This window comes from Drosophila albomicans, chromosome 2L (assembly GCF_009650485.2).
Source record: "Drosophila albomicans strain 15112-1751.03 chromosome 2L, ASM965048v2, whole genome shotgun sequence".
NCBI classification, from domain to species: domain Eukaryota; kingdom Metazoa; phylum Arthropoda; class Insecta; order Diptera; family Drosophilidae; genus Drosophila; species Drosophila albomicans.
Window position 1 is genome coordinate 7,443,115 of NC_047628.2, and position 24,710 is coordinate 7,467,824.

Below are 24,710 nucleotides of genomic sequence, written 5' to 3' on the forward strand. Positions count from 1 at the left end.
TCAGCAGATATTATCAACACTCTGCGTAATTAGTTTCCTATAAATTTGGTTTCGACGGAGCTCGAAAGGTGTCGATATTAGTCTTTTGCACATGTAAACGTGATCAATATTTAAACTACAAATATTTGCCAATCCATTCCACAGTTTTTTCTCAGGTCTCAGCCACCTTTGGCCAGTTACCCGACTTCATAGTAGAAAATAAAGCGCAAATTCTTGTTAAAGCCCCTGCAGAATAGATTTTTCCTTTTTTCTTGTTTTTTTTTTATTTTTCTCTTTTTTTTGGGGTGTACCACCTATGGTGGTAGGGGTTGGCTTGAGAGTGAAAGAGGGCAAAGTGTGGCAAAGGAGCAGAGCGTTGAAAGGGTACAAGACACAACGTTCGCGCTGAAATGTTGCTGACTTGAGCTAGTTGCCAGCTCTGGGAAGTGAGGTCTGCAGTCCAAGTGAAACGATGAGTGTTAGAGTTGGAGATCGGGGAAATGGGGGAGGACAACTACGATGCTTGAGTAATTCAATAGCAGGACGAAGGAATTCAACAACCCCCAGAGCCAAAGGAAAAGTTGCTAGCGCACGCTACGTGGCGTATTTCATTAGCAGTTCTGATAGTCAGTGAGTAAATTGGAGTGGGTCGTCATGGAACGGCACTCGATGAGGGGTTGGAGTCACCGTCCATCGGAGACTAGGACTGAGACTGAGAACTACGAATGCTTCTTGATATCTATAGTGTGTATGTGTGTGCACTCAATAGTTAATTTTGATGTAGGCTTGAGGAAGAAGCTCCAGGTTGCAGAGCAAAAACTAAATTGTCTATTTGATGTGACGGGACAAGTTGCGATTCACAAAATGCTGCTTGCGAGATGTTAGTTTAAACTTTTGTTAAACTACGGCAAAAGACCTGAGAGATCTACGGATTCTCTGCTATTCCAACCCTTTGAACATTTGCACATTTGTAACATTTTCTTACCCCCCTCTTTATTCATTACTCAACTGCGGCTTATATTTGTTGTTTTTTTCTCAATATTTTGTGCCTCAAAGTTTGCCAGAGTTCTCGAGGAGAGTTGGCTTGCCTGCAAAGTTCTCTAATTTGTGTTTGAGCTTCTGGTGTCCGAGAGTAGTCAAGAGGGAGGCAAGGAAGGGAGTGGGAGGAGAAGGAGAAGGCGAGTTGAGTCAAACGCAATACCCAGGCAACGAGAACGTTGTAGCCAAAAAGGAAGTCGCAACCGGAAACCTTTTTTTTTTGCTTTAGCTGCTGGCACTGCTATCCAGGGACTGTAAGTGAAGACGATGTGGATGTGGAAGCAGAAGTGGAAGGAGAAGACATCGCTGTGAATCAGCATCAGGCAGGAAGGCAGGACAACACAAGAAGACGTTGCTCAGGCCCCAAAGATAAGGCCGCCAGCCTCAAATCTCGCAAAAGGAAAACGAAGAGTGCGGAGCAACAAAAAAAAAGAGGAAAAAACGACAAGGGAAAAAACGTAGCTCAAGAATGAAGGCCAACGTTTTAGCTAAGCGGAAAGTTGGCTCCAACGGTTGTTGGTGGATTCTAGATGGTAATGCAAAAGGGGATTGGGGGGTTGGGGTTGGGGTTGGGTTGGAAACGGCGGCTTGGGTGGGATTGAAAGCACGGGAAGATGAATCGTTTTGTGTTGGCGTTTTGAGCATTCGAGTGAGCGACTCGCAGACTGAGTGGGCGACCATTAGACAAGGACAGTTAAGGGGGGGGGTTGAAGACGGGTAACGATTGGACGTGCGTTGTACCAGGCCAAAGAAAAACCGCTGCTGCTGCTGCTGCCGATGACGAAAACGATGGCGGCGACTATGGGACGAAGACGTTGAACGAGAGCTGAAACTCTGTTTCAGACTCGGACTCGAAGTCGGACGTAGAGTCGATGTCGGTGTCAGTGTCGGACTTTCGAAGACTGTCGCAAGTAATAATCTTTAGTCGAGACGAAACGAGACGAGAACGTTTGGTTAGCGACGCCTTCAAGTGTGCTCCATCTACACATCAATCGTGTGGACATTTGGACTGCTGTGGACTCTGCTTTGAGCTGGGCGTTGCTCAGGGGATAACGGATAAGCAGCGCATAAGTTGTTGTTGTTGATGTTGATGTTGTTGTCGTTGCCTTCATTTTCATTAAGCCCAAAACTCAGAGAGGGAGAGAAGAAGGCGGGCAGTTGTTGTAGCTGCCTTGGGTTGCTTTGGTCTGCGACATTGTCCCAAGTAATAAAAGTAAAATGCGGCTGATGAACAGCGCACAAAGGCAGAAAGCATAAAAATTTGTTGGCTCTGCCTTTGTAGCTCATCAGCAGCCTCAAACTAACAGTCGCCTTGCCTTACCTCTCCGGCACAGGCCGTATAATGAAGGGTAAGAGTAGCGTTGCTGCCAGCAGACGAAGAAAACCGTTGAATGAGAATGAGAATGAGGCTGAGTCAGGGACTAAAACCGGGGGTGGAGCTGGAGGACTTGCTACAAACTGACATGGGTTTCATTTGTATGCTGCCTGCTGGCGACAGTGGCAAGAGAGGCGAGGGAGGAGGCGGCTGCAGGACTTGAGCTTGAATCTTCCTGCTCACTGCTCGCCCTTTCTAGTCAATGCTCCCCTGCTATAGTCACTGTTCCCTGCTCATGTGTGGCGGCACCCCTTTAAGATGTCTCGGTCTCTGGCACTAAAAAGCATCACAAACTAACTAAATGTGAGTGTGCATATGTGTGTGTGAGCAAGGATTGTGCATGTGCCTGTGAGTGTGTGAGTGTGAGTGTGTTGCTAGTGTGGTGGCTTTTAAGCAAACGTCTTTTACAAGTGAAAGGCCTGGGGCCAAACAGAGGATTGAGTAAGGCGGTTATTTGGGGGCGGCGCAGGGAAAAATTGGGAGTGAGAAATTGGAAGGAGAGAAAGATCCCAGTCGACAGCCGACAGGCATCAGTGGGGAAAAGCCAAAAATGTAACCTAAAACTGCAAGAAAATTAACCAAAAATACTAAGCCAAAGTCGAAGACACTCGCACAGACACAAACACACACATGCAGGCAGAGACTCACACACACACACACACATACGAAGCTGTGCCTATGAAAAGTGTAGCATACAATTTGGGGCAGAGAGTGCATGGCATGGAGCCTTTGCTTTGACTTGGCAACATGGCAAGACAGCATCCAACTTGGCACGAAGGTGAGGCGCCGTCTCCCCTTGCCCTTCCCTTCCTTTGTCCCTGCTTGCCGCCCTTTCTTGCTCTTATTTGTCGTATGTGTGTGTAGAAACTTTTGGCATTGTTTTTGTGTGTGGATTTGGGGGCGGCGTCGCATGTCGGGCGTCCTTTTTGTGATGTGGGACTTCTGTGGATGTGTGTGTGTAAGTTTCCATGTATGTGTTAAGATTGGGATGAGCTAAGTCTGTACCCGCCTCTAACTCAGTTTTCGCAGCAACTTTGATTGTGGCATTGCTGCTGTTGCTGCTGCTTTTGCTGCAGCGCCTTCATTTTGGCCAAGATGGAGTTCAGTTCAGTTGTCGGTGTTAGCTTGTGTGCGTGTGTGTGTGTGTGTATGTGTGCTGTGTAGTTCGATGAGTGTGGGTGATGGCCTAGCCACCTTGGTTTGTCTGTTTTGCGCTTGACAGTACGTAAAGACGTTCTATGGAAGGTTTTTCCTAAAACCAGAGACGCAAGCGCCTCCTCCACCTCTTATCTACGAAACTGGGTGTGTGTGTGTGTGTGTGTGTGGGTGTGTATATAGTGTGTGGAATGGAGCGGGAGAGCTTTGAGCTGATGGCTGTTATTTATATGGGTGTGCTTGGGCTGTCTGTGTGTGTGTATGGAGGGACTTGGATGGCAAGCCCAGGAGCAAGTGATGGTCTACACTAGCAAAAATGATGCGGCTATCAGGCGAATATTTAAGGAATAGTTATCGACAACATTTTAGGCAAGTGAAATGCTAATAATGTTCCTTGTCAGGGAGATGGAAACGTCTATGAAATATGCATGCAAGTTGATCTTGCTTAACGGTTTCAATTTTATCTTAGGCAAAGATATAGTCAGTGAAGCAACTTCTATTAATTTCTTTCTATTTTCGTTTGTATTGAAAGCTTGTCACTGAGTGCACTTTTGTATTAAAATGACATTATTTTATTTCTATTTTAAATGTCAGTTTGGTAATACGCTGCCTAATTTTAACTCTTGATTTAACGGTTTAAAAATTCATCACTTTTGTGGTCAACTATTTCTTGCAGTGCTTGCGCGCATCAGCCTAATGTAACCCGTCGAGCTTGTCGCTTGCCCTTAGCCAAAGTCGTCCTCGTTCTCGTTCCTCAATGTTGCTGTTGCTGTTGCTTTTGCTGTTGCTGTCGTCATCGTCCTGGCATCGTGGCAGGCGCTACCCATTCCAAAAGGATTTTCTACAGCAATGTCTTCGTCGTCGGTTTTCTTGTCATCTATTTCTATTTTCGAGCAATGGATGAGCAGATGAGGGTCCTGGGCTGTCTAACTTGTCTGTTTGTATGATGTGACGCTACCCGCGGTCCTTCCCACCCTTCCAGCTGCCTTCATCTCTGACTCTCTCACTCTCTCTCTCTCTCTCCCTCTTTCCCTCTCTATTCATGTGTGGAAGAACGTGCACACATGTGTGTTGGTGTGTGCAAAAAACCGTAAGCAATTTTCCGTAACATCTAACCGAGGTAGAGAGCCAAGACAAGACAAGCGTCAGGCAAAGACATCGTCGCCAAACTCCTACCTACAAAGCTTGCCTCATGCCAAGCCTGATCCTATTCGTAGTCCTGGTCTTGGTCCTGGTCCTTGGTCCTGGCATTGACTGGCTCTGCCGTCAGCTATGTCTTCTTCGATTCGCCTGGCACGTTGTCTGCCTGCGACACTAATGCTGAGATGTGTAACCGTAGCACTCTCCAGCCAAGTCGAAAGTTTGTGTCGCCCCCCCAAATTGATAACTGGGATGGGAATGAGTTTGTTGAATCATAGATAGATGGAGAAAGAGAGAGCGAGAGAGAGATAGAGGGGAACCATCACCATAAAATCATGTTTGATTACAGCTGAGCAGCATAACAAGTTATGCCTGGTATTTGACTTGCAAGTACTTGAAAGTTTGCGAGTACTCGCACTCGCGCTCGCAGGCACATCTTTAAGTTTCCAAACCCATGAACAGTTTTGAGGTACAAATTAAACCTAAAGACGTTTTGGCAGGACACACGATGTCCTGCGGCGGCTTATGTGCGCTTAAGCACAAAGCTTGACCATACACATACTCAAACACAATCGCACACATTCCCCTTCCCCATTTGTAGTAAAGTTGTATGTGTGTAGTGCCCTCATGGATTTGAAGTTGCCTTTGACACCCTCCCACCAAGTGACACACACAAACCCACGCACACACACACACACTTGCAGGCAAACACACCCGCACTATTTATATACAAATGCCGCTGACTATATACAAAAGTCAATGCTTTTGTAGCTCTTCGGGTTTGGGGGCTCGACACGATACCCCCTTTTCCTTTTCCTCCTCCTTGTCCTTCCCTTCCCTTTTCTTACACTGACCCACCCATATTTGCAATAAACAAACAACTTGAGAAGAGTCCAAGCAAAAGCGAACATTAAATACTCTACTAAAAAAATTGACAAAAAAAAAAGAGAATTTGATTCATATCGCTACAGTTAACGCCAAGCGATCTGTTATGTTGGTAATTATGATTTTGTGAGCGTATGCGCAAAATACCGCTATGTTTGGTGCCTCATACTATGTGATCGTTATGTGTTAATAAGTGTTCGGTAGGCGTGATTTGCGTGTAAAGCCACCTTTAATATAAATCGAAGTCAACACAATCAAAGTAATCACAATTTTAATGCACGTCTAAGCCTTACTTCATTTCAAGTTATCATCAATCAATTATTTAAAATAAATCACACCAACAAAAATTTTTAAATTTATTGAAGAATTCATTTAAATTGCTTTAGTTGACAATCTGGTACATTATGCACCAAGTATATCCACCGGTATATTTAAGAATTTGTTGGTATATTAATTTGGTATATTTTATGAATAGTACCGCACTGTTTTCTTTTCATTAAAAATGGGTAGCGACTATTTCAAAGAATCAAGTTGCTTGTTATTATTCGGTGTAGATTAAACACTAATTATTCAGTTTGGTCTTCTTTTCAAATTCGAATTATTTCGTATGATCTCAGCTGCAGTTGATAAGCTTTATTTTCCCGATGATTTTGTTTTGATTATGATTAAAATGATGCCTTAATTCTCAGCAACATCGAAGCTGTTATGCTTTAGCTAGCTTAGGGTATAAAGCAGCACACATAAATTGGGTGGGTGCTGGAAACTCTCTCCCTGTGGACGCGATGGGGTGTTTGTGTATCAACTGTGGGTTTCGGGTGGCATTTGGCTCAAGAAGCTTTACTTCTTTTGTGGCGACAGCGGTGGCGCCCAAGTTACCCTGAGTCCGTTCGCAAGTCTCTCACCCCCGTCGGCCATTTGACGTTGCCGTTGTTGTTGCTGTTGCCTTCACCTTCATCTTCGTCTTTGCCTGCGTCTTCGTCATTTGATGAATTACCGTGCAGGGGCAAAATGTGCGCCCTTTTTGGGTGGTTTATCTGAGTAAAGTCAGAATTGGTGTGAGTGCATGTGAATGTGTGTGAGTATGTGGGTGCATGTGTGTGTGTGTGTGTTTGTGTTTATGTGGGGGTGAAAGGGGGTGGGCTGCGAGCAGAAGACACCCATTCACCATAGCTAACAAACTGACACACACATGTCAGCTCCATTCGCGCTTCTATATACTTCAAATACACACTCACACTCACACCTACGGCTTCGCACACCTATACATCACACACACACACACACACACACACGCATACACTGCATGTTGTTGTCGTATATCATTAGAGAACCCCACGTCTAGGCACCATCTCATCCTAAATGGCATTATGAGCAGGTTTTCTTATGCGGCTGCTGCCTACGCGCCGTATTAGTAATATTTTCTACGACTGTCTACGTTTTTTTCTTATTCTTTTTTCGATTTCTTTTGAACGCCTTAAGGGAAGGAGGTCTTGTTTGCTTTGCGGCTGGGCGGAATATGTGTCTCGTCCAAGGTTGCCAAAAAAAAAAAATAACGGATGTGTGGTTGGGCAAAGGGGGCAAATTGATTTCATATTGGTTTAGATGGCTGGGCAAAGACCGAAGGCAGCAAACTCAGAGGGGTGAACGCTCGACTAGCGAATGGTAGGGGATGCTCTTGTGTTTAGTGTTGATCACATTTTGCAGATAAACCCTAAGCACACTATTCCAAGGAATTTTCTATGAAATTGCAACACGAATAATTTATTTTTAAAATTAGGTTTCTAAAAAATGTTTCTGCAACATATTCAACAATCAAAGAACTTCACAATAAATGATATTTCTTCTTTTTGATGTGGAATTAAATAAACTTTGATTATCTTAGAAATAATGTAAGCGACTATTTAAAAAAAGGTATGATAATTTACGATACTACCCTAATAATTTTGTTGAGGTTATCCAGTAAAATAAATTGGAATACGAGATAAATAATATAGTTCTTTCTGAAACTTAACTACAATTTGATCATTCTTGTCTTCTTTTTTTCTAACGACAAATATAAAACTGTTAATAGGTTACAGAACAATTGTCGGAACGCTATACATATTTAAAAAGTACATATTCCATTTGTTATTTTGAAAAATTTCAGTTTCACTATCTGAGATCTAATATCTTAAGAACATGTTTATAAGAACAAAAAAAAAGTTTTGAACTCGAATTCGGAGCGGAATTTTTATAGGACATTGAGCACTTGACAGATGTTGCAAGTTGAGTTGCTTCGAATTCAAAAGATTGAGAGGACACTCACCTTGTGCAGCAACACCGAGGCTTTTCTTTTAGATGCCATTTTTGTGCTGGTGGTGGCACCTCCGCCAGCACCTCCGCCACCGCCACCGGTTGCCGATGCGGTACGTGTCGAAGTTTTTGGTGTTTTTCTCGGATTTTTCGGAATTTTGGCAAATTTTTTGAATGCCTGCTCCGGGTAATGAAATTGGCCAAAAACCAAAGTATTAAATTGACGCAGTCGTTGCCAAAACTCGATGATATCAAAGTTGCTATCTAGGCAACTTTTCTTATGTTGATCTTTGACACTAAACACTGTTCACTTTGGTTGGCTTAAGAACTTGATTTGATTCAACACACAAGCACACAGAGTGAGAGAGTGTAATAATATGCAAAATGAATTTTGGCGCGTTTTCTTTTGCTACGCTTTTCTTTGCGTTTCGCTTCGATGTGCAACACTTGAAATTGTTTTGCTTTGTTTTGTTTTTGTGATATTTGGGTTGTTTGTTTCTCTTGCAGCTGTTTTTTGTTCGCGGCGAATGCAACAAGCTAACAAGTTTTTGGCACACAAAATCGGCTAATCGGTTGTTGTTGTTGTTGTTGTTGTTATGTGGAATTCTTTGAGATTTGATTTGTTTTTGTTTTTCTGTTCTGATTTTGATTCTAATGCTGAGTTTAGAGCGCTCCACCAGAGGCGAACCAAACACGACGAAAGCCAACTGCTGACTGACCAAAACAGAGACAGGCAAATGCGTTTTCTACCGCCACAGAGCCAGCGACGTCGACTGCGGCAGCGAGAGAGAGCAATGCTCTGAGAGCACACAGTGCAGAGAGAGCGCGTGTTAGCATGTCACTGCATTGGCGAGAGTGAGAAGGACAGAGAAACGAGTGAGTGCGAGAGCGTGACATGCGCGTGTGTGTGCAAGGCAATGTGAATGTGGGACGCCGCCAAAAAGCACATGGAGAACGCGGAACGTGCGTGTGGAAGGCAAATGGCAAAAAGTATGCAACACAATGTGCTTGGACGATGGACAAGAGGGTCGAGGGACAAGGAACTTTGGCGAACGACGGGCAATGGGCAATGGGCGACCGACCATCCATGGTCGAGTCGAGGGATATGAGTACAAAAACAGAGAAACGCCGATAACGGCGACAGCGACGGCGGCGTCAACGAACCAACGCCGCAAGCATGCTTTGTAGAGCACAGCGAGGGGGAGAGCGAGTGGGGAGTGTGCGTGGAAGGAGAGTTGAATCAGCCGTAGCCAAAGCGGATGGCGACGGCAGATGAGTTGACAAACAGCTGAGTGCCGAGTTTTGTGAATGGTTAGGGAGACACTGGGCAGAGAGTGCGGGATGTGGAATGCGGGATGAGTGCGAGAGAGCATGAGTTTTTTTGGTGGCAATGGGTGGAGGGAGAGTTGAGGTGTGAGCTGTGAGTTTGTTGAGTGTGGTATGGCGTATGCGGGAGGGGAATGGCAATTATTTTTGTTGCTTTTTTTGCGCGTCGCCAACAAAAATGCAACAACAACAATGTGACTGAGCGCGGCACCAGAGGCCGAGCGCAGTTTGGGTCATGCGGTGGGAGGGGGACGAGCTGCTGTTGTTGTTGCTTTTGTCTTTCGCCGGCATGGTGAAAAAAAAGGCCGGTTGGTTGGTTCGTCAGCGAGTTCGGCCGGGGACATTTGTCGGTCGGGTGGGATGGAGTATGAGTTCGGAGCTCGTCGGCGTTTCGGATATGAAAAACGCACAAAAAATAAAGCATGCTTTGCGGCGCTTTGGGTTGGGTTGGGTTTCGTTATGGCGGGTGGCTGGAGGTGAAGTTGCCAGACCGGAGTTGGGAGCTGGAAAAATAAATGAGAAAAATATACGAGCCGGCAACGCAACGTTGTTGCTGTTGTTCCTGTTGGCAGGGGCAACAGCCGAGGCCGGGTGAGGGGATACGTGTGCTATGACTGTGTATGTATGTATGTGTGTGTAAGCGCGGGTGGTTAGGGGTGGGATGGTGCGAAAGTGGACAACGTTGTTGTCGCTTGTCTGCCGTGTGCGCTGCGTAACTGTGCGGGTTGTGTGCGGGGGGTTGCAAGTGGGCAAATTTGTGGGTTGGGCAGCGTGAAGTTTTTGAAAAGAATAAAAGAGAAAAAAGTCGACGGGTGCTAGGATGGGATTAGAGGTTGGGTGTTCAGTGTGGGCTAAGGTTCAGTCATTTTTCGTTGCTTGGTTTGAGTGCAAAAAGGGTCAAGAGCGTTAGGCTATGACTACCTTTTCCAAAAGAAATGTTTAGCTAGCAAGGCTGGGAGGGGAGTAGAGGAGGCAGAAGGGGGTGCTGGCAAGAGCTCTGCCTGACGGTGCGTGTTTATTGAGCAGGGAGCTGTTCCCTTGCCCATCGTCATAGCCGTCGCTGTTTCAACATTTTTGAGGTTTGTGTTCAGCGCAACGTCCATTCCTGATCATAAAACTCGACTCGATTTTCCTTTCATTTCTTTCTCTTTTTTCCTGTCCGACAAACAATAGTGAGAACGCATCACCGTGAGGTAGAGCTCTCCACGGGGGTGAGGAATGGGCCTTGTATGTCATCATTGTTGCTCTTGGGTTGAGATTGTCTGGGGTGGCGGCTGTCGACGACGGTCAAAACGTCGTCTTCATTCTGTTAGAAGTTGATTTGCGCTCAGGTTATTGTCTTTAGAATTTAGATTTATGCAAGCACAGAATGCGATATCTACACCACTAAGATGTCAAAACGGGACCGTTTTATATAATTTTATATCTTTTGAATTTGATATAAACTCATTCAACAAGTTTTATATATTTTCTTTAAAATAGTGTATGGGTTGAGGGTGATTTTAAAATGATTTCGATACGAACTTTAAACTAATCGTTTATCATTTTAAAATTAAAATTTTTGTCCCCTTGTTTTATAAATATTTTTGAAGAGTCCCGATTACATTTTATAAGATATTTTGAAGTGATTTATAATTTAGATATTATTTTTATATTTTGAGAGATTTCTTACTATTTTCATTTTTGTTTATTACTATGAACCTATCAAGAAATAATATATCAGATACAAACCATTTTAAATAATAGCAATAGATGTATTATTAGTCAAAATTTTATTACAATTTGTTTCAAATATGTAATTAAACAAGTAAGAAAATTACAGTCGAGTGTGCTCGACTGTGAGATACCCGATACCAATTTGAATAAAAGCAAAATATTGCGGTATTTTTTCAAAATATACCAAAATACAAATATACTAAAAATATACCAATCGGTATATTTGTTATATCGATGTAGTACCACATTCAAAATATACCATAGACGGCACAATAAACCAGATTGTCGGCCAAAGCAACTAAAACCCCTAGTAAGTAGGCGTTTTTGCGCTTACAAAAGTAGTTCTTTAATAACTTCCACAATTTTTATCTGATCGCAACCAAATTTTCAGAAATCATAAATACTATAGCTATTATTATATACACCAAAATTTTTAGCTTGTTTTGTAGCTTGAAAATTACTGTTGTTATTTTATTTTATTGATTTGCGGGGCCGGAAGTGGGCGTGTCAAACATTTGAAAGGAACTTTATCTGCGTGCAAACATAACAAATGCTGTCGAAAAAAAATTATAGCTCTATCTCTTATAGTCTCTAAGATCTTGGTGTTAATACGGACGGACGGACAGTCACACAGACGGACATACGGACATGGCTAGATCGTGTCGGCTGTTGATGCTGATCAAGAATATATATACTTTATCGGGTCGGAGATGCCTCTTTCTACCTGTTACATACATTTCCTGTCGGCACAAAGTTATAATACCCTTCTATACTATGGGTAGCGGGTATAAAAAGTCTGCAAAATTACTTTCCCGTATAAGATTTTTTCAAAAAGGTTCCTTAGTCCCCAAAATACCCTAGAAGCAATAAAATGCAGAGAAGCAAACGAAAGGAGAAAAGAACTGTGCAGGAGACGCAATTTAAAATAGAACTGAGAAACGGATAGATACATTAAAAGCGTCGATTGGACTGTCAGTTATTCGATGATTGTCTGTAGCGTTTTTTTTTTTTGGCTGCCCTTGGTTTTGTGATTTCCCTTGGTTGTTTTCTTCGTCAGGCCAAACCCGCCAAAATAGCTACGGCATAGCAAAAAAGGATAAGAATACATATGGAGAACTGTTTCATAGTTCAGCTACCAAAATTAGAAGGGAAGTGCTTTGTTGTGTTTTGTGGGAAACGGAGAGAAGGAAGAGCAAGGAACAGTTAAAAAAGCGCAAATCAATTGACTTGAAGTTAGTCCAAAGAGCTTTGGCAGCTTTGCGGCCAGAATCGTCTTTTTGGTTCAATATGTCAACACAGTGTTGGCCTCAAATTGCCAGCTCATCACGAGCTCAGCGCCAACTGTCGCCTTCAATTTAAGCCCCCAAAATCAGGCAGGGGATAACGCGCCATTGTTTAGCATTTGTGGCCAGCATGGTGACCCACCTTCTCTTTCTCTATATATCTCTCTCTGTCTTTCTCTCTATGTCTTGCCTTTAGGCCACATAGCGTAGATGTTGATTATTATAGTTATTATGGCTATCAGGGTGTTTGTCATGCCGTCAGCATCTCGACGAGGCATTCAACACGTGCCCAAGCACAATGACGATTATGACGATGGCGCTAACGATGACGATGACGATGACGATGTGTCTCGACCTCAACTTCAACTTGGCAGCCAAATTGACGCGGTCGCTGCATTTTCAACTTAGTTAGCCGAGTTTCAAATAATAATATACATACATTAGATATGTCCACATACAAGCATAAATATATACATATATTTGCTGTCTGTTGGCCTGCTTGGAAGCCAAAGTGTTTGAACTAACGAGGCCAATTGGCTAATATATAATTAAAGCTCGCTGCTTTTCGTATCTTGGTCTTGACTTTGGCTTTCGCTCTGGGAGTGAAATGAATGAGTGAGTGAAACGCACATTGTTCAGGTTAGAAATCTGTTGATTGCATTAATATATTCGCATCCTGTCAAAGTTCAGTCCAAATGCCGTTCTGCGATAATTAGGTTAATGAATATGCTCAGTGGTTAATGGTCGATTGTCAATTGATTTGTTAAGATAATATGATGGATTTATCACTTGGCTCACCAATTGCTTCGATTCGCACGTGTTCTAAGCTCAAATTCAGTCAACAATTATCAGCTAATTATGTATATATGCATGTTTGTCTCATATAAATACGATACTGTCCTTCAGCAGCGTTCATTGCACAACGTCTTAGCTTTTCTGTTGTTTTTTGTTTTAAGTTTTCACGATAGGTTGCTTATTTATAGCCAATTGTGTTGCCAGCTATGTTTGTAGTTGTTTTGGGATTCTTAATAGATTGAATGTCAATTTTGCTTTACAAACAAAGTTATTATACCCGCTACCCATAGTGTAGAAGAATATTATAACTTGAAATGAATATAACAAGCAGAAGGAGACTTCTCCGACCCTATAAATTATATATATTTTTGATTAGCGCAAACAGCTGAAGCGATATTGCCACGTCCGTCTGTCCCTATGTTTATAAGGACTCAGATCTTAGAGACAATAAGAGGTGGAGCTCTAATTTTTTTCGACAGCACTTCTAATGTTTGTTTTAAATTTTTGCCCACGCCCACTTCCTCTCGTAAATCGGCAAAAGTCGAATTTTTATTTTGATTTGGTTGCGATCGAATAAAAATTGTAGAAATACTTTTGTAATGCAAATAATGCCAACTGCAATTGGGTTTTGTATGCTGTTTAGACTGAGCTGCATTATAGAAATTTTCGTAAACTACAATTTTCAGCCACATCACTCTATAAGCCGATGTCTTTAATAGAGTATCGGCTAATGGAGCTGCATCATTGATCATGCGGCAATAATTCTGAAACGTGGTATATTGGTATATTTATCGAAAAAAGTATCGATATAAATTAGCTGATTATTTCTCTTCCCAATTTTGGCGTCTTGAAATTATATGAAATTGATTTGCAATTCCTAAAAGAAATATAAATACCAAATTCAAAAAAATGAAAGGAAAAAAAGTAAGAAAGTTACAGTCGAGTGTGCTCGACTGTGAGATACCATGCTTCCCATTTTTAATAAATGCAAAATATTGCGGTATTATTCTCAAAATATACCGAAAATACTAAAAAAGATACTAAAAATATACCAAATGGTATGTTTGGTATAAGGATATAGTACACCATTCAACATATACCATAGACCTTCTACCCTATGGGTAGCGGGTATAAAAATGTTTAAACAAAACCGCCAAAACGATCAATTTGGACACTTTGCAGAGAAATACGAACGTTGCAGAGCGCGTTGCTCATTATGATGTAAAACGGAATGAAGTAGAATCAATTGATGAATAATATATAAAATTGATATTATATTAAATTTTTGTGCTACTTTTTGATTGGTTTGTTTCCATTACATTTGATATTTTTCTTTTTTTGCCTGAGTTTGTTAATGTTTCACCCCTAAACATTAGCTCTCGTGATGCTATTTTGGTGTAAACACTTGCATTATAACATTGAACTCCATAACTGAAACTGATGCACTTTGTCTAAATAGAGTATTAAATTATGTGGCTGAGAATCTGAGGTATATTTTGACCTCAATGGTATAACTCATCGATATGCCAAATATGGCATTCCGTATATTTTAGTATTTTTGTATATTAGTTGGTGTATTTTGCGATTAATACCAAACTGTTTTGGTTTTATTCAAAATATTTAACGGCTACCTCACTATCGAACACACTCGGCTGTAGTTAACTTACTTATTCTATGCTGATTATCTGATCTTCTTGTTAGACTCAAATTGATTGCTAATTTAAAAGAGATGGCTATATGCTCTTCTTCTCTTACAACTAAAACGCTGGACGAATTAAGAGTCACAAAATTAATGATAATAAAAGTAGAATTAAATTTTCAATAATGTATTCTTGAGTGTACATTAACCCATTAGTAAGACTTGGATTGAATATTGAAAACCAGTTGTACAATAATAGACACGCGGTCAGCAGTCGCAACATAAACTCTATAAATCTTTTGAAAAATTGTTTATGAACATAAATTGAAGAGATTTCAAATAATCAAAGGCAAAAACAAAAAAATAAAATAAAATAATGGCAACGAAATTAGTTGTAGGAAATCCAAAAACTATTTAATCAAAAATGCATAAAAATAGGAATACGCAAAACGTGGAGTAAAAATGAAATTAATGCAATATTTATAAAGCGCATGAAAATTAAGCAAAAAACTGCCGTAGCATGGCAAAAAATATTATATGTAAAATAAATAATGTATAAAATATTTATATAAATTGCAAAAATGCGCAGTCCATACGAAACATGCACGAAAAAAAGGAAAAAACAATACGAAAAAAAGCGTAAAATGCGCAGTCGCCTCTATTTTGAAAATGTCAGCATGGCACACACACACACACTCACACACGCACACCTCCTATACCTCAACTAGCTTGCATAGAGTGTGGGAGGAGTGTAGCCCCAACTCCTCAAAATATGCCTATATATAGGGGTATATAAAACACGGAACATGTACAAAATGTCAGACGATTTGTTTTTGTGTTTTACGTGCACGTTTTTTTTCATCTTGCAAGCTGGCAAAACTAATGCAAAAACAAATGGTTTGTAATATGGGCAACAAATGAAAAAAGTAGTTACAAAATGCGACAAATCCAAACCAAAGGGGGTTGAGGGAATCAAGGGTCAACGCCGGCAGGCTGCCCTCAAAATGCAGCAGGAAGTGCAGCAACAGCAACAGCAGCAGCAGCAACAGAAACTCAAACTGCAACTCCAACTGCAGCCAATTCAATTAAAAATCTGCCACTTAAGCTTAAATGGTATGAGCATAAAGAGCGAAGGGAGAAAAGGTGGTAGAGAGGTAGAGAGGGGGTGGCCAAGGAGGTGGAGGAGTGCATGTTTGGTGCCAAATGGCAAACCAGGCATGGCGAAAAAAATAATTTTATAGTCAACGCAGTTGCAGCTAAGTATTGCGAATTCATTTACATTTTGATTGTTTAATTGTGCAAATAAATCAAATTGAAAGTCGAGCATTAAATAGACTGCGCATTGCAGTTAATTTAGTTGCAAAAGCTTGAAGCAACTTTGCACTTCATTGGAAAATAATTGAAATTCCGTTTGAAACGAAATTTTGAATTCAATACTTTCAGCCCTGGTCTATAGCTGGCCGGGCAGGCAATGCAGCTTAACAGCAAACTAAATAGCACAAAAACACACACACAACTGCAACGGCATATATGCTCTCTCTCACACACACATATATAGTCGCATACATGCACTTCTATAACCATAGAGTGCACTTTTGTATATAGAACATTTTATTTGAATTTATTTTTCGTTCGCTTCTTTTTTTTCCGCTTGCATTTTGTCTATTTTTTGCGCTTGACCAAATGCAGCGACAACTACAACAAGTCGATGTGTGAGAGTGTGTGTGTGTGTGGGTTTGTGTTTATAATAAATAATAAAGTATAACACACACGCATGTACATGACACACACATTTACACTGTATTGTTGTCGTTGGCACAAAAAATTGCTGTTGAATTTTGCGCACATTTTACGCCTGATCGAAATATTTTGCACCCACCAAAAAGCCCATAGAAAAAAGTCAAAAGACCCCCCCGCACAGACAACCCTAAGGTCCCTCAGCACCTATTACCCCCAAACCATCCACCATCCCCCCATCCACAATCCTCTTTGACCAACAATGCGCCTACACAACTTTTATTGTGCCCAATGTTTTTTCTGCTTTGACGCGTGCACCAAAAATTGGCAACGCTTTACGGTTTGAGCATTGCCCTAAACTATAGAAGGGGCTTTCAAAAGGGGTTTAGCATCGCAATGGGATGGCGGGAGTGGGAGGGAAGTCGGTTATGGTTATAGCTATGGCATGATTGCTCATAGCTCGCCTCTATTCCTATTGGTTGCATTTGTTTGTTTTGCGCTTCAGCGACGCTGCGAGTTTGTTGAGGTAGGTTAAGCAAGAAGCAACCAGAAAATGCGACCAGCATAGGTACTATATATTAAATCAGCCCCCTCATATATAAGCCCATGCCTATTGGGTATATATAGATATGCATATTGGGTTAATCAGCTATAGCCGACAGCCATGGGTGTGGTTTATCATCAAGTATTAGGAGTGTCCAATAAATCATAAGTGACCCGATTGATTTGAAGCCAATCATTTTGTATTCTATAGATGTTATTTATTAAATAAAGAATAATCCATCACAATTCTGATATTATATGAATACAAAAAAGTGTTCCATTAAAAATTATAATTTGAAATACCAAAAAACAATTAAATTCGTAAAAGAAATTACAAATATGAAAAAAAAACTAACGCCCTCAAACATTCTTCCTAGGAAATGTTTGAAAATTATTAGAATGAAATTAAGAGCTATTACTCATTAAACTGGATTAAAGATTGCGGATAATAATTTATGTATAAAGTGATCAATGCAATGCAATAATAAAAAGAATTAATGATTCTATGATTTTCAAAAGCGCTTTATTAAGAAATTTGAAGGAAAGAAACTATAAATTTGAAAAGTATACATTTATAAATGATATTAGCTGCAGCTCTAATGCACTGTTGATTTATTAATAAAATTAATATATAAATTGCAACCATTTTTCCCTTCCTAGTTTGCTACTAATCAAGCAGTTAAGCCGACTGCAAAGTACATTGAACTCGATGCGAGCCTAAGCTGATAATGCCTTTTATTTTTCCACCCCAACTGCCAAGACATTCCCAATCATTCTTCTGCACAATTTTCTTATTTAATAATTGTGTGTTGATACGACTACAGCCGAGAGTGTTGCCCTCAACACTCTATGTACATTTATCATATTAGTAGCTGCTTATTTGCTGATATGTAGACGTCGAATGTGCATACTTAACTAAGAGTTGAGTGCGAGGGTCGTCTCCTTTTTAGTGCTGCAATTTTAATGCTGCGAACAGTGCCTGGCAAAAGTATACAATCAATGACCAATCAAAAGTTGCACAATTAGTCCGAAAAGATGTCAGGGGATGAGTGGGGACGACTACTTAGTAGAAGCAAAGTGTACTTTAATAAACATATATTAAAATTTTAGTTATTCATGTAAGTCTCTGGCGGGTTGACAAAAGGCCCAGCATGAAGATTGCAAAATATCTTCGAGCAGAAAATATAATATATACATATATACACACATACACTTGGAGTGGGTTATATACACACACACACACATATAAAGAAGTTGAGAGAGAGAGAAAATTAAATGCAGTGCACATAGGCTCGGCAATTACTCAGATATTTGCACAAAATTTTAAGAAAATGCAGCAGCAACAAATTTTAGAGTCAAAAGACATTGCAATGAGCACTGGCAACAGGTGCGAGCGAGAAGTGAACACAACGTTAGAGCAGTGCAGCAAGTGGCTACCTCAAATCTTAAGAAATTGCACAAGAAGTCGATGCAGTTGCCGTTGCAGTTGCAGTTGCAGCGGCATGAAGGGAAAGGAAGACACAAAGCCCAGCCAACTGTGCGTATGAGCGATGTGTGTGCGTGTGCTTTGTTCAGTAGGCGAGTGCAAAACTATGCAAAAGTCTGTGGAAAATGCTCGGGCCAAGCATCTTGCAATGCCGAACTGAGCTGCCGAGCAGCTTGACTTGCACCTCAAGTGCCTGGAGAGCGGGCAGTTGGTCTCTGTTTACTTGACATTAAGTGCATAGAAAACTTATTATTGCAGGCTCTGACAAGCACAAAAAACAACAACAGCAGCAGCAGCAACTGTAGTGCATATACTTGTATGTATATAGATTTTTGGCCACACTCAGACAATGAGCAATCTATGCTGTGTGAGTGTGACTGTGTGTGTGTGTGCGAAAGCTGCAGATTTTCATTAAATTTTAAGATGCTTCAGCAGGCGACGCCTGTAAGTATGCAATGCATTTTTGTTGTGCTTGCACTAGAGGGTGCCTTATATGGCATATACCTATTTATTGCTGTGTGTGTGTGCATATATTTCTAAATATATATAGCCAGCCTGGTATTGGTCAAAGGCCCAAGAAAACTCACACTTTTGCATTTCGATTTTGCCATTGCAAGCATCATAAATTTCGATGGGGCAAGCCCAAGTAAAATGCATTCAATGTGGTAAAGCGGGCTGAGGGCAGCTCGACATTTTGGGCGGTTGAGGGATTTGAAATGCACTTTGTAAGCACAGCAGGTTGACTGCAACCAAAGACAAGCGACAGGCGACTGGGAAGTGAAGTGTGCTGAGTTTGTCTCGCCTTTCAAATGCGTGCACTGGGGGTTGCTACCCTCCCCTCCCCCAACCCTTGACAGTCTAGCACTTGCCCTCACCCACGTTCCTGTCTCTGCTCTGTCGTCACAGCTGTTGATGCTCTGTCCTCTTCGTTGTCGTCTTTAATGCATTATTTTGTGTGGCAACACTCAGCGGTAATAACCCGAAGATAAAACCGCCCCCCTCCACCCAAGAGTGTGAGTTGCGACAGTCGAGTGTGTGTGTGTTTGTGTTTGTATGTGTGAATGCATGACATCGTCTTTTGCCTTGGTATTTTGGGGGGCCACAGCTTGTGTTTTGGCTTGATTAAAATTGATTGAAGCTAATAAATGAAATTGGATTTTTATAATCATTTGAAAGCGACTAAAACTATTGTGAATGAAATCAAGCGCACATTTTTCGTTGAGAGCTTTCTAATTACTGATCACTCGAGTGTGTGAGCGAGTGTGAGTGTTGAAGTTGCAGCTTATCATGCTCTGTGATAATGTCACAAGTTGGTCAAGGCAGACAGAGATACAGAGCGACAGCAAAAGAACGGGAGAACGAAGAACAAGGCAGGCGAGGATACAAGCAGACGGACGGACGGTTCAAACTACGAACTGCGGAAAAGACAGACCATGATACAAGCAGATACAGACCGACGGACAAAAAGTCAGACAGACAGACAGACAGTCAGACTGGCAACACATAAGCTGAAGCTAAAACAGGATGCAGCTTGTTTGGCGAAAAGTTTTAGTGGGAGCTGGAGTTACAGTGGCGCAAAAAGCATTCGGACATAATATTGTAAGACATAGTTCTCTCAGCAAAAGGAGAGGAGAAGGAGTAGAAAGCGTATGCAGAGGGAGACGGGTGGAGAGAAGAGGGAAGGACACATGCGCCATGTTTGCAGCAATGGCGGCACCTAAAGCCCATCAAATCTAATCTCCTAGCGACTGCTGATGCCCTGGACCGCACATCGGTTGCTAGGAACCCAGCCAAGCAATGACTCCCCCACCATCCTCCATCCTCCATCTCCCATCCTTCCTTCCTGTTGCCTCCATTTGGTCAGCTCCTTTTACCTCTTAGCGCCACAAATGAAACGGACATCTTTTGCCCTCGCGCAGAACGAAAATTGATGACCGACCAGGGCAGCTGGCATCGAGGGTTGTCCTGCTGGACTAGGACTAGTCAAGCCATAGTCATGACAAGCATTGAGCAGGGGTATGCTGAGGAGAGGAGAAGGACACAGGGGAGGGGTGTTGGTCATTGGCGCGGCAGCCAAAAGAAGTAATTCATCTTATTTCTTTCTTTTTTTTGCACGTTTCTTTTTGGCTTTCTCCTTTTTTTTTTCGTTGACTGCTCAAGACGCCCACATGAGTCAGTTGCTGCCAAGGATACGCCAAAAAGGATAATGAAAGCAGCAGCAGCAGCAGTAGCAGTAGCAGTAGAAGCAGGAGCAAAAGTTTGCAAAAAGGCAAGGCGTAGAGCACAAACTAGAAGGACTCAGGACCCAAGACCCAAGCGTTGAACTTAAGTGAACTCAAACAAAAGGCGCAGGCGGCAAAGACGAAGGCGAAGGCGAAGGATGCTGCCCCCACAGTGCCTTTTTCGCAAAAGAAGAACGAAGGCGAGCACACAGGCTTCAGGACGAAGGACCCCCGTTGGCCACACACACACATACACACATACAAACACATACTTAGACAGCGCTGGCTGCCTCCAGGCATCATTACATCAAATGTCCTTCGCATTTCAGCAAAACAACAAGATGGCGCTGCTCAGGACGAAAGGGCAGCCAAAGAAAACCCCAAAAGCAAAAGCACGAAGAGGGGGTGGACACAACTTGGCGCCCGACAAATGTTGAAAGGACTGCGCAGGAGACTCAGAGGAGGAACAGTAAGGCAGGGGAAGGACTAGCTCATTGGCGCAAGCAATAAACGTTAAATTTTTTCTTGCTGCTGCAGCATAATGGCCAAGGCAACGGGACAGGAACAGCAGCTCCAGTCGAAGGAGTCCAAAGAGTCGACGAGGAGTCGTGGCAGGAGTCACGTCAGGCTGAAGTCCTGTGAGCGGACTAACGTCTGACGTGCAATAAAAGACCAAAAATCCTTTTCCATTGCGCTAAGCTTGGAAAATGTTGCGGGGGGAGCAAAGTATGAGCCAAAAGCAGAGCAAGGGTAGCTGACTAAGCGAAGGGGTGCTGAGGGGTATGATGAGGGAAGGCAGAGAATGGGACCAAAGCAATCGCAAAAATTTTTGGTAACAGCCAGCAAAGTTTTGCCAGGGCGTGAGACAATCGCCAGAGTCAAAGCTGCCTGCCAAGACGACGCGTCGAGTTGAGTTGAGTTTGAGGGGAAGGATGAGAGCATAAAAATAATCGTCATAAAAGAAATGGGGAAGATGGAAAAGGTTGAGTTGGGGTCTCTGGTTGTTAGGGAGTTACGAGCCCCATTCAATGGCTGCTGTGGGAGAGGTCGCTGCTGGTTCAGCGCAGAGAAATAAGGTTATAGCCTTGCAGACTGATAAACAGGAAGATAAAACGATTAGATATATATTGATGAGTCCCCAGGAATGGTTATCGATAAATACTTATTGCAAAGTTGGTTTTATAATGGGCAAAATGAATTCTTGATTTTGATCGGGCTGAGCTTAAGAATTCCTGGGAAGATAGAAAGGATTTTCATGAAACTGTTATAATATCTTATATTTTATATATAAATTTGCATGTTCAGAATGATCAAGTAAATAAATAGAGAAACTTTTTCAATATAAAATTAGGAATCAAAATGTTTTTGAAGCTAAGTTTAGCATATTGAAACGATAAGTTCAAAATTCGTGAATTGATCATAAATCAAAAAGACTTTAGATATTATTGTATGTACCAAACTTCTAGCTATAAAATTACACTTGATTTTCAATTTGTGACAATTTGCGGAGGCGGAAGTGGGCGTGGCAAAATTTTTAAACGAACTTGATCCGCCTACAAACATAACAAGTGATGTCGAAAAACAATTATATCACTATCTCTTATAGTCTCTGAGATTTAGGTGTTCAAATGGACAGACGGACAGACGAACATGGCAATGTCGTCTCGGCTGTTGACGCTGAACAAGAATATATATACTTTATAAGTTCTGGGTTGTCTCCTTCTGCCTGTTACACATATTTCTTGTCGGCACAAAGTTATAATACCCTTTTACCCTATGGGTAGCGGGTATAGCAAGAGACTGTTTAGTTTGTCAAGATGAGTGTCACCGACAAATAATAATACAAAAAAAACTATTTTTATTTTGATAAAGAAAAATAAAATACTTGATCGTAATTTCTTATTTATATTTTGCAACGTAACGATAATCATTATTTACGCGTTATATTCAAAATTAAGTAAGATTCGTCTTATTGAAGCTCAATGTTAATATTTTGCTATTCTACTATTAAACAATTTCCCAAAGTGAAGCCCAAGTATAATTTGATGTAGACTCAATTCGATTTTTTTCAGTTTTGCAATTTTTACAAATTTTCTAACCAATTTACATTAAATGATGAACTTACAAGTTATTCCCCTAATAACCCTAGAATGTAACAGGCTGCCTAGTTGAGGCTATATGTCGGCTAACACTAGCTAGCTGCCAGTTATACACTCTACACACACTCATACATCAAAACTCATTTTACGTTACGCGCATTATGTTTTCCACGGCACTTGGCGTCCATCAACTGACAGTCTAAGCATTTGGAATGGGTTCAAATGAAAGGAGAACGAGGAAAAGAGGGAAACCTGCGTGTTTGGGGCTTGGTCAGAGTCGTATTTCGAGTAGACGACGAGTCAAATGTTGAAGAACGAGAAGGTTTTGTGAAGCGTTCGCCGTGCGCTAGTTAGTTATTAGAACTGTCCGCTTGAACTGGTCGCAGGTTCCCACATAAACCAAATGCTTGGGTTGCCTACCCTTGGCTAAGCGGGGGTAGCGGGGAGGGGGATAGGCAGCTAGGGGTTGTTGGCACATAAATTCCATTTATATATTTTTACTTCTGGCATGCCGGAACGAAAACGAACTCCCAAAACTTTTGCACGACCAACAGCCGCGCCCCAGAGGCAAAAAAAAAACGCCCCTTGGGTGGGAGAGAGGGTGAGGGATAAATAGAGGGGCAAGGGGCGAGGGGAGACTTGCTTGGGCAGCACAGAGCACACATGAGTTAAGCCACAATTTGATATGTCCATTGTGTCTTATCAGGCGACATGGTTACCGCAGCGAACCCCCCAGGCGAATGCTCCAGCCAAGGGTCTAACTCAAACTAACACATGCCACAACGCTTCGTTTCCCTCCTCTACCTCCTTGCCATGACTTCTCTCCTGCTTGTCCACGTCCCTGGGCATATCCATTGGCCTTGCCCAAATAAAACCTCCATCTATCCCACAGCGAAAAAACCCAAAAACGAGAAACGCGCGAGCTCGTCAGTCAGCTCCAATCCCAATCCCAATCCCAGTCCCAATCCCTAGCCCAAGTTCTATATACCCATTATACAAGGGCGAGCCAAGAGCCTGGGCCAAACCCAGGACACATCAGACGCTGCCCTGGCTCATTCGTCTAGCTTGGCATGCCGCTTTTTTTTCACAGCAATTCTGCCCCCTGAAACAAACTCACACTCCAACTTTATTTCCTGTTCAACAAATGCCAAGAAAAAGTTTTTTCTCTTTTTTTTTTTGTGCTCGACGTCGCTGCCCCTCCTCCATACCTTCATTCTCTACTTTGCTCCCAAAAACTCCTGCCACTCTGGCATGTTCTTCGGTTCCCATCATCATTGTCGTCCTCGTTCTCGTCGTTGTTGAATTTGAAACGTTGTTGCGTCAAGGAGTGGGAGAGACTGTGGGGTCCGGTCGTCGCGCCACATGCCAGCCAAAGGCAGCGGCAAAGGCAACAAACACATTTGAAGAGGGTCGCTCACATTGGCACACATTGCCGCAGCTGGAGTGGATAACAGGGGGAAAGGGAGCAGCTAAAAGGGAGCAAAAGCGAGCTAAAGGGAAACTAAAATGAAAGAAATCCGCTACGTTGGGCGGGGTTCGAGTCTTTGACTTGAGGGGTTGAGTGCGGGGTTAGGGTTTTGGGTGGTGTTGGGCGGCACATGGTGCATGTGTGCTACACCGTCTCCATCGCCATCACCATCTCCATCGTCATCGCCATCGCCATCGCCATCAACGTCTCCTAGCTAGCGAGTTACGTTTTGCCCTGGGCTTAGCCCCTTCGGCTTGGCTTGGCTCGAGTTCTGGGTCTGGTCCTGGTTCTCTTGCTCGTTCTGTTTCTGGACGACGACGCCATGCTGCTTGTCTGCTCGTTTGTCCTTCGATTTAATGAAGGATATGCCGCATGGAACCCCAGTTTCACCGATCCCTTAACTTTCTTTCATTCACTTTTTTTTATATTTCATAACTTTTTTATTCGCGCTGCTGCAAAATGGGCTAACAAAAAGTTTACTTTTGGGTCCACACAAAAAAGCGAGAACGAAAAAATGCTGGAAATTGGGTAG

General features: G+C 42.2%; 1 protein-coding gene across 3 annotated transcripts in view; it reads right to left on the bottom strand.

Annotated features, from left to right (window-relative positions):
- The window catches only part of LOC117564619 (uncharacterized), a 72,541-nt gene that overhangs the window by 24,531 nt on the left and 23,300 nt on the right, over positions 1-24,710 (bottom strand). Inside the window, exon 1 of one of the 3 annotated variants that reach the window (XM_034243474.2) lies at positions 7,878-8,566. The exons of the other annotated variants lie outside the window; for them this stretch is intronic. Within the exon in view, the coding sequence (XP_034099365.1) occupies positions 7,878-7,916 (39 nt within the window). The 5' untranslated portion in view covers positions 7,917-8,566. Of the gene's footprint in view, positions 1-7,877; positions 8,567-24,710 lie in introns of those variants that run through there. 3 annotated transcript variants of the gene reach the window in all.